Below are 9891 nucleotides of genomic sequence, written 5' to 3'. Positions count from 1 at the left end.
CGGACCCCGAGCCAGGCTGCTCCTCGGCCCGCAGCCCTGGGAGCCTGAGCCCGAAGGTGGGCACGCAGCCAGCCGGCCAGGCCGGCTCGCCACGAGGCGCTGCCCACACTCAGGCTCCCCTAGCTCCCACCGCCCGTGGGGGCCAGGGCCCGCCCTCCGCTCAGGACGCATCTTGGCGAGGAGCCCGGGACCGCGCTCAGTCTGGGGCCACCTGAAGCGGGGTCTCCAGGCACCCACCCCGCCCCCGGCCAGGCGGGCGCATCTGCGGTCACGTGGCCTCTCGTGGGAGTCGGTCATTTCAGTCACACTAATCTCCCACGGTCACGCCAGAATGAGCCCCAAACCGCACCCCGCAGCCACCCCGGGCCCAGGAGGGCAGCTGCGCCGTCACGCTCCCCGTCTGCCCCAGCCCAGAGCGCGGGGAGGGCAGCCCCCACACCGGCGCCAAGCCAGCCGCGCGAGGAAGCCTCTCAGGCCTCAGGATTTAACGGGTAGAGACGTGCAGCGCAGGGCCCTCTGGGCCAGGGACCGCGGGTCCAGACCGCCCCAGCGCCCAGTGGACGGCAAGGCGGCCACCGCAGGGCCCTCAGCCCAAGCCCGAGGCGGTGGGGAAGCCACAGCCTGCCCACACCTGCCGGTCGGCGGCGCCAGACCCTCAGCCCCAGTGTCTCAGAGGCCCGGAGCCAGCCCTACCGCAGGGCCGGGGACGCACCTCCCCAGCAGAGGACAGGTGTGGCGCCCAGGCCAGGAGGGCAGGACCCGGCGCCCCCCGAGAACCAGGGCGGGCTCTTAGGACGGACCCTGAGGAGAAGCCATGTGAGGACCCACGCCGGCCATGCCGGTTGGGCCAGGCAGGTCCCCAGGGCCATCTCTGACCGCAAGGCCCGGGGCAGAGGAGGGAGGGGCGCTGCGCCGGCTGGCGCACCGGGGCTCACACCCTGTGCCGCCCAGCTGCTGGTCAGTGATGAACAAGGGCGCAAGGGCGGACCCGCAGGAGCCCGGCATCCAAGGGCAGGACTGTGGCCCAGAGGGCTGACAGCCAGGGGCCCAGCCAGCTGCCCGCCGGCTCAGAGCGGCTCTCCGTGTCCCTCTTGGACTACCGTTTGCAGCCTGCACCCCACTCCTCTCGTCCGAGGCTGTGTGGCCCCTGCGCAGCGGCCCCCGAGCGGCACTGCCCTCGCCTCTCCTGAGCGAGGGCGGCAGGTGCAGGGCCCCGGCGGCGCGGCAGTACCTGGTGGGCACAGCGCCTCGGGGGTGGGTTGGGGGTTTCCACTTTGGTCCAGGCGTCCTTCCTGATGCTGTACACGTAGAGCTCGTTATACACAAAGGTCTGCAGGGCAAAGGGGTTCGCTGTCACACACGGCGCGCCCCGCAGGCCACAGTGCGAGGGAATGGGGACCACGTAAGTCATCAACGCTTGGCGAGGGGCCACGGAGCCCGGGCCGGGCACGAGACGTGGCCAAGTGCCTGCGGCGGGGAGGGTGAGCTGAGGCCCCGCAGAGGGCAGCTCGGTCAGCGCGGCCACTCTCTGCGCAGAACTGTGAGGCACGTGGCCATTTCCAGCCCCGGCGGGCAGAGGGAAGGTGAGTGAGCAGCAAGAGTGTGGCCCACAGGGAGGGAAAGCCAGGCGGGGCAAGGGACAGCGCCTCCTTGGGAGCACAGCTTTAAGCTAATTTTAGCCCAAATGAGACCCAGGGAGGTTTGGGGAGAAAAATGAAAACATATACTTTACTTTTTGGCCATTGAAATATTCACCTCCGAAAAGGATTAATTCATCTTTCTCGGGATGAGCGGAGAAGGAGGCATTTAACCTGCAAGAGACAAACGCGGAGATGAGCACAGACACAAGCGGGGATCCCGCCGCAGACACCCGCGCCCCGGCACGAGCGTCCCATCCTGCTCCCGCCACAAAGCCACCCCTGAGCTGACACGGGGACAGTACAGCCACAAGACCCGACAAAAGATCTTGGGTTCTCCACCACTGACACGCTTACTCGTGCCTGACATTCACTTTCACCATGAGACTTTACTTTTTTTTTTAAGATTTATTTATTCATACAAAACTGGGGTACAGGCCAGAGATGCGGGAGGTGAGAGGCTTCACCAGAGACAGAACAGGAAGCAGAACAGGCAGATGGACGAAGTCCACTGCTGAGGGGAGCAGTGGGCGGGTCAGGAGAGGTCTGCCGCGCCATGTGGATCTTCTCTGGGGCAGGCGGGGGTCGAACTCATGCGGAAGTGGCTTAGGCTTACCCCGCTGCGCCACCAGGGAGGCCCCTCACCATGAGACTTTTAAAGCACCATGAACACACACGGCAAAAGCCTGCATGGCTTTGCGTGCCCCGCCAGCCACGGACAGCAGGGCCACTGCCGTCTGAGCCCCACTGTGGGAACGCTGACAAGCACTACCGCCTCTCCAAGGTGGTTAAAACCCGCAGGCCGAAGTGGCCTGGGCTGCAGGGCGAAACAACACCGGCACCTGATGCCCGGCCAGCGACCTACCTGGCTGAGCCTTGAGCAAGCAGGCGCTGTGGGCGGTGGCCCTCAGTGGAAAATCTTGCAAACACATAGCTAGCCTGCTGCTGACTGGACGCCTCACCAGAGGCACAGTCAACAGACACGTGCTTCTGGGGGATGGAAGCTGTGCACCACATGCCCACAGCCACGCAAACCACACAGATCTTAGCTACGTCGCGAGAAACAGACAGTGAAGATGGACATGGGAAGACCATGGCATCTGTTCACAAGCAAACCTGCGCACAAGCAGACCCCGGCTGTTCACACCACATTGCAGGAAACTACAACAGCCTCCTCCGCCCACGTACCTGGGAGAAGGCGGGGAGCAGGGTGTTTCCACCACCTTCGTCTTCCCAGCATCCAGGGTCTGGAAGTGGGCGATGAGCGCCCCCAAGTCCTCCTAGGCAGACAGAGCCACGTGAAGTGGGGCATCAAAGTGGGGCCGGCTGCCCCACGCACTCCGCTCCTCCCACTTCAGAGACGCAGAGCGTGAGGTGCCGGGGCATCTCTTTCCCCACGCTCGTGGCCCCCAGGGGCATCCACTTAGCAAACCGCCTGCCTTCAAGCCTCTGCTGCCAGCCGTCCCCAGCCAGCCCCTCTGCTAGAAACCCGCCAGGGAGAAGAGTCCACTGGTGTCTCATTAGCGGCAGGTGTTGCTGCTCTGCTCCCAGGGCTTCGCTCAACACCACCTGGAGGTGCAGGTGAGCACAGGTAACAGGAGGCAGTTAGTACCCAGCGCTCACTTGGCACCAAAAGGCCCAGGGAGTAACGGGCACCTGCGCTGTCACTGCCCAGTGACAGCGGGGAAACAGGCCAGCGGCGGGAAGAGAGGCGGAGCCGCCAAAGTTTCCGGGCCCACTTGGTTTTCAGGATGGAAGCGCTTGACACACTCAAACGCCCCTGAAACATTACAGCCCTTCGGGAGGGAGCCAGCTTCGGACAACAGCAGCAGGCGCGCCAGGCGAAGCTGGGCAGGGGCAGCCGAGCGGGAGGGGCGGGGGCTGGCGGCGGCGCAGCCCAGGGGCTCCGGGGGCGCCGCGACGCTCCCCGCCCGGGACAGCTGCGAGGGTTACGGCCCCTCTTCTGGCGACGGGCTGAGCTCGGGCGCCAGGCCCAGCTCCCAGGCCAGCCCCACACAGGGGTGCGCCAGGGGCCGGGGCCTCCCGCGCCCAGCCGCGAAGCCGGCGACGCGCGCCGGGGGGCGGCCGCCACTCACCTCCTCCTTCCGCGAGCGCTTGGACACCTTCTTCTCCATCTTGGCGGCCGTCTTCTCCGCCCCGCGGCCCTTCTTCTCCTTTCTGCCCTTCTTGCCCATCCTGGACAGCACTCGCCGGGCTGGCCGCGGCGGCGTGGAGCGCCGGGGGCCGGGAGCGGCGCGCCGGAAGTGCGTCAGGGGCGGCGCGCGGTTCGCGTCACTTCCGGCCCTCCCCCACCGGACTTCCGGCGGCGCCGGCTCCGGGCCGCCTTTGTGACTCGCGGGCTCTGTGACCCTGGCCCGGGCGCAGGTCACCCCGCGACGCCCCAACATCTCTGCCGGGGCGGATCCACGCGCCCGTCCCGGACCCCACAGCCCCGCGCTCGGCCCACGCCACTCCCTGCCCGTGCCCTCACCCGCACGCCGGGCACTGGCCCGGCGCACACCCCCCACCCCACCCCACCCCCCCGCCATCCTGGCACGCCGGGGACCGGCCCGGGCTGAGGGTGTTGGGGTTTCCTGAGGGTAGGCACACCGCTTGGCTCTGGCGGTAACGCGACCCGGGGTAACGAGCCACACTGTCTACCTGGACGTTTTTGCAAAGGTTGCCGCGCTGTTCCACACCTCGGGGATTTTCAAACCCTGAGAGAAAACAGCCCCTTCTCCCACAAGAAGTGATCCAGAATCTGTGCCACGCTGGGAACGCTGTAGCCACCCAGAAGCCTGGCGAGGGGGCCTGCCCTGCACCTCTCACCGCCTCCCCGGGCCATAGAGAAGCCACCCCTGCCTTGCTGGCATCACAGCTTGTCACTACTTAGAAGGGGCCGCCCCTGGGCTTGTCATCCAGGAGACAGGAAAAATTAAGGACCAGCAACATCCTGACAATAGGGGCGCACACCGTGGCCTCAGTTCTGTGCTGTGTGGGTGAAAGGCCCAGGCACAGCCTCAAAAACTCCCTCGAGCCAGGCCTTTTCCCAGCCCCTCGGCAGCCGGAGAGGAATGCCTCTCCACCCAGCTGGAACACAGAGAAGGAGGAAATCTGGAAGAACCATAGGGAGCAATGGGCTTTAGGCTGCCTCTGGCTCTGCCCTCTTGCAGGAACAAGGCCAAGTTAAGAGCAGGTCAGGGGACCTGGCCCTGGGCCTCCCACAGAGTACGGCCCAGCTGTGAACAGCCACTCCACTGGGCTTCCCAGTGCTCTCACCAAGGCCCGCAGCTGCTCTTGCTGCTGGTGGCCTAACACCTTAAGAGCATGCAAATAACTGCGAGGCCAGCTCGGGATGAGCCCTGAGTTGCGCCCTGAGAGCCAGGGCCGTCCCCCGCAGGGCTGCGAAGGGCTAGGGGCCCCAGCGGGGCCAGGCTGGGACACGCAGGGTGAAGCCCTCCTTACGGGGAAGAATCCTGAAGCTACATTGGAAGGCCGGAGGGTTCTAAGTGTCATCGTGATTTACGAGCTGTTGAGAGTCTCATTACCCAGAAAGAGAATAGAACATTAAAATGAGATCAGAATCCTAAAATAGCAAAAAGATTAAGTACAGCGTCCTATTTTAGTGGAATTCACTTTTTTGAAACTTTAATGCGTTATCTTCGATCTAATACTGCGCTTCATTAATTTTTAGCGGTGTCTTCTGTGTGATGAGGTGCCCTCTGCTGCCTCCGAGTTGAAATCAGGCTAAATCAGACTAAATCTTGTGGCTGCATGAAAGAACCTGACCAGATAGTCGTCCTCACAACAGTGTGCACGTACGGGTGCTTGTCGGGGTGCTTGTCGGGGCTCTTGTCGGGGTGCTTGTCGGGGTGCTTGTCGAACGCCTGCCATCTAGAAACCAATAGCGAGCGAGCGTCGCTGCTCCACTGCAATAGCTTAGAAAAGCCAACTGCAGAGGCCCTCTGGTGGGCAGTGGGTTCAGGCGCAGCACTATGAAGCTACGGCCGCTTCGGGGAGTTTCATCCGCAGCCAGGGACTGACCTCTCCTGTCTCCCCGCTGCTGCCCTCAGCAGTGTGTTTCAGCCAATCTGTCTGTTCTGCTCCCCACTCTGTCTGGTGAATCCTCTCACCCCCTGTGGCCTGTACCCCAGTTCTGCACGCATAAATAAAGAAATCTTTTTAAAAAAGAAAAACGAACTGCAAAATACCCATGTAAGAGGGGCGCCTCTGTGCCGTGAAGCTGAGGCCGGGGTGGCTGACCATCTTTTCACATACCAACAGAGCCTGCTACAACCAGGTGTGACCCTGGACCAGGCCGTGGGCCTCCCTGCAAGCCGGCCTGCAGGAGACCGCGCCTCGCGTGGCCGGGGAGGGGGCGGAGGGGAGGGCGCGCCAGGTACGCGGTGACGTCGTGATGGCGCGGCTGCCGGCTGGCAGGGAGCAGGGGCGGCCAAGCTGCCGGTGTACTCTGCCCAGGACTCAGCTGTCTCAGGGGGCAGTGTCAGCCTCCCCTCACCCCGCCGGGGAGAGCGCGCTCCGTCTCCGAGGCTAAACAGGCCGCAGCACAGCAAAGGACACCGCTCAGTGTCCGGTGTTTGGGGAGGTTTTTGCTATTATGTATTTCTGACATAACTCACTGAGTTGAGACTCTGAGCATTTAATGTTCTCTCAGCACTGTGAAGTTCTCTGCAGCTCCCGCAGTGCCAGGTCGATCCCAGGCCGGGGAGGGACCCCAGGGCGCGGCAGGCCTCCCCTGTCTCCCCGCTGCTCCCTCAGCAGTGTGCTCTGTCCGTCGGCCTGCGCGGCTCCCTGCTCTGTCTCTGGCGAGTCCTCTCGCCGCCACACCGCTGGCCCGTGCCCCAGTCTGTGCAGACATAAATGAAAAGAACTTCATCCTCTATGCTGCTTCCCTGCATGCGGCAGGTTCCAGTGTTGCTTATTTTAATGGACACACGTTATATTATCAATTGTATGATGTTATTAACTATGTGATACATTAATGCAGTAATGATATAAACCTAATACAAATAAATACAACTCCCACTATACAGGAGGTGTAATACAAACTCTGCACTTCTAGTCTGAGGCGCGCGCTGAGCCGTAACAGCGCTCCCCACGCCCTCAGCTGCTGCGTCCCCGCCGCGCTCGCGGGCTGCTGTCCGGTTCCCACTCAGCCCGGGACACGTGCTGATTTCCCTTCCGATTCTTCCTCGACCCCTGGGTTACTTCAATTTTGTTTCCACAGGTGTGGAGAGTTCTCCAAAGATCTTTCTGAAAGTATCTTTCTCCTCTGCTTTTATGATTTTACCTTCATCTTCGTTATCCTTCAGTCGCACTAAAAAAGTTTACGTACTAATTTCTTTATCTGTGTCCAGGGACTCCCCAGGGACCCCCCCGGGAGCCAGCAGAGCTGCACCCCCAAGCCACTCAGCCTGTGCCCACTTCCACCCGTCTGTCTCTATGCTGGACCTTCCTCTCCGGCTTACCCACCAGCGCCTGCGTTTCAGGTCTGACTCGCTTTCAGCCCAGCCTGCTTGCAAACGTTCCAGTTCTTCCTGCAGTCTGCTCGTCTGTGGGTAGCTTCCCACCTGCAGACATTTCCAGCGGCCACTTCGTCCCTGGGTTGGTGCGGAGCTGCACGCCGGCCGTGGGGGCCGCCGTCTCGAGAGCTGTGCCGGCTTCTGCCCACGGCCACACGGCGCCAAGTCTTCCCTGCTGGGTCCAGGGTCCGGCTGAAGCTTCCTCAGATGACCCACGGATGGAAAGCTAGGCTGAGAGTCCAAGGAAGAGCCGGGCTGTGGGCGCCGCATCCGGCTGAGCCCCCCAACACGAGGCGACGTCCTGTCGTCCAGAGGCCCCCCTCCTGCGCAGGCACGGCTCTGGGACAGCGGTCCCCCGGCCTCCTCTGTCCTCCCTGGGGCGGCCTGACCGGATGCTCCCCTGCCCTGTGAAGCTACCAAAGCCCAGAAAGCAGCGGCTGCCACCCAGGGCTCAGAGGCCTTTTCTCTGCTCTCCTCGCCTGGTCTCTGGCCCGTGACCCTGCCAGCCCTCCAGGCCCTGAGCGCTCATCTCCGCTTGTCTCCGTGTGCTGGGTGGAGGTTGGAGCAAGGCCCTCGCCCCCACCTCATCGCGTCACTTCGCGTCCCAGTGCTGAGACTTAGCAGCTTCATTCACAGGTGCCAAGTTGTGGAAAATACAGGCAGGGCAGGGCCTCCGGGCGCCACCTCCCCTCCACGCAGCGGCTGCCACACTGGGCTCCGCGGGCCGTGAGGCAGTCCCCCACCCCGGCAGCCCCCCATGATCAAGGATTATTATTTTTTTTTAAGATTTATTTATTTCTGCATATAGAACTGGGGTACAGGCCAGAGGCCCAGGGGTGGTGAGAGGCTTCCCCAGAGACAGAGCGGGGAGCAGAACAGGCAGATGGATGAAGTCCACTGCTGAGGGTGCAGCGGGCGGGTCAGGAGAGGTCTGCCACGCCCTGTGGGTCACCTCCGGGGGCAGGCGGGAATCGAACTCATGGGGAAGTGGCTTCAGCTTCTCAGTGCTGGGCTTTAACCCGCTGCGCCACCAGGGAGGGCCGATCAAGGATTATTTTTAAAGATTTATTTATGCTTATAGAACTGGGGTACAGGCCAGAAGTATGGGGGTGAGAGGATTCCCCAGAGACAGAGAGGGGAGCAGAACAGGCAGATGGGCTGAGGGGAGCAGAGGTCTGCTGCGCCCTGTGGGTCACCCCTCCCTGGCCGGGTATTGAGCTCGTGCTGCGGTGGCTTCAGAGAGTCATAGTGTGGCGCCTTAACCCGTTGTGCCACCAGGGAGGGCCCAAGGATGTTTTTTATGAGTCATCGGTTGCAAAGACAGAGGAGGGGAGACAGCAGAGCCCAGAAGCGGCACAGAAAGTGGAAGTGAGACCGAAGCTCCCCAGGGAGGCGTGTGACCACGTGGGGGTCAGCCAGCAACCCGGGAGGTTGCAGGCCGCTCCGAGCCCCGGGACCCGCCCACACGCAGCTGGCCACGGCCCTGCAGGTGCCCGAGGGCAGCACACAGCACGCGGCCGGGAGACGCGGCACAGCCCACCTGGCGCCTTCTGAAAGGGCAAGCCGGGTGCTGGAAATGTCAGTGCACCCGAAGTAAACAGATTTATTCAACCGCTGCAGACACTCACTGTTTGGGCACCTGGCAGTCTAATCCCGCCCGACGGGACCAGCTCAGCCTTCGAGCCCAGCGTGCCCTTGTCTGCCTCTTCCGCTGGGCCCTGAGCTCCCGGGGAGGGCACCTCCCAGGTCCCAGGCAGGCCTCGCCCAGCCACGTGCCCGGCTGACCACCTGGGAGGCGAGCGTCCACGCTTCCGAGAAACGACCTTCTGGGCACGGGGCTAAGCACATTCTGATGTTCTTGGCCACACGAGGAAATGATGCAATTAAGGAGCAACAGTGAAATCCAACCCCTGCGTCGCCCAAGGGCGGTTGCAGCGCCTTGGAGGACCGCCGGACGCGTGCCCACCTCTCAGGGCTCGCCAGGACCCACTCGAGGCCGTGTGTCCGAGGAGGCCCCATCCACCCGCCCTGGGAGCGCTGCCCCGTCCCCACCCGGTGCTGGCTCCTGTCTGCGTCCCCAGCACGGATCACCGAGGACAGGGCCCGCGCCCGCCGGCCCCCGGCAGCCTCTGCGGGCAGCCTGGGAGGCACGCTTGACCCGGCCCCACAGCTGGGGGCCTACCTGGGAGGGTCATCGGTTGGTCATCGGTTCCCCGAGGGACACACGTGAAAGGAAAACTCACGTGAGATACACACGGAGAGTTAGATCCGCCGAGGGACAAAGGGGGGGTGGAGGCTGATTTCGAGGGCCGTGGCCGGGGGCTCCAAGAAGGGCCTGGCCAGGGTGTCCAGAGAGCGGCCCGCGGGGCCCGCGCCCCCTTCCTTCCGGGCCTGGGACTGCAGCCGCCACCTGGAGCGGAACGGGACGGGCTATTCTCTCTGGAGGGAGGCCGGGACGTGGGCGCCCACCTGGCGCGGGCCGGTTGTGGGGCGGCCACGTGGGAGCGGGCCACGGGCAGGGGCACCCTTAGGAGCCCAGGCGGGGTGAGCCGCGGCCCTCACCCCCACTCTGACCCTTGAGGGGGTGGGAACCCGGGAGGCTGCAGGGGGGCCCGGGCCGCAGAGAGGGTGTCTCGCTTGCCCTCGGCCTCTGGACGCTTTGGTGCACGGTGCGGACCCGAGGTGCCTGCGGCCGGGCAGAGGTACAGGCA

General features: G+C 63.7%; 1 protein-coding gene across 1 annotated transcript in view; it reads right to left on the bottom strand.

Moving 5' to 3' along the window:
- Window positions 1-3889, bottom strand: part of KLHDC4 (kelch domain containing 4) — a gene marked incomplete at its 3' end in the record, with an annotated part of 14620 nt that extends 10731 nt beyond the window's left edge. Inside the window, exons 1-4 of the mRNA XM_012722860.1 lie at window positions 3734-3889; window positions 2826-2917; window positions 1733-1811; window positions 1232-1330 (exon numbers count right to left, since the gene is read on the bottom strand). Coding sequence (XP_012578314.1) covers window positions 1232-1330; window positions 1733-1811; window positions 2826-2917; window positions 3734-3832 — 369 coding nt within the window. The remainder of the gene's footprint in view (window positions 1-1231; window positions 1331-1732; window positions 1812-2825; window positions 2918-3733) is intronic.
- Window positions 3890-9891: the final 6002 nt, after the last annotated feature.

This window comes from Condylura cristata, unplaced genomic scaffold, assembly GCF_000260355.1.
Source record: "Condylura cristata isolate star-nosed mole 26May11 unplaced genomic scaffold, ConCri1.0 scaffold00009, whole genome shotgun sequence".
NCBI lineage: Eukaryota > Metazoa > Chordata > Mammalia > Eulipotyphla > Talpidae > Condylura > Condylura cristata.
Note: the sequence above shows the minus strand (reverse complement) of the source record. Positions and strands in the feature narration are given on the sequence as shown.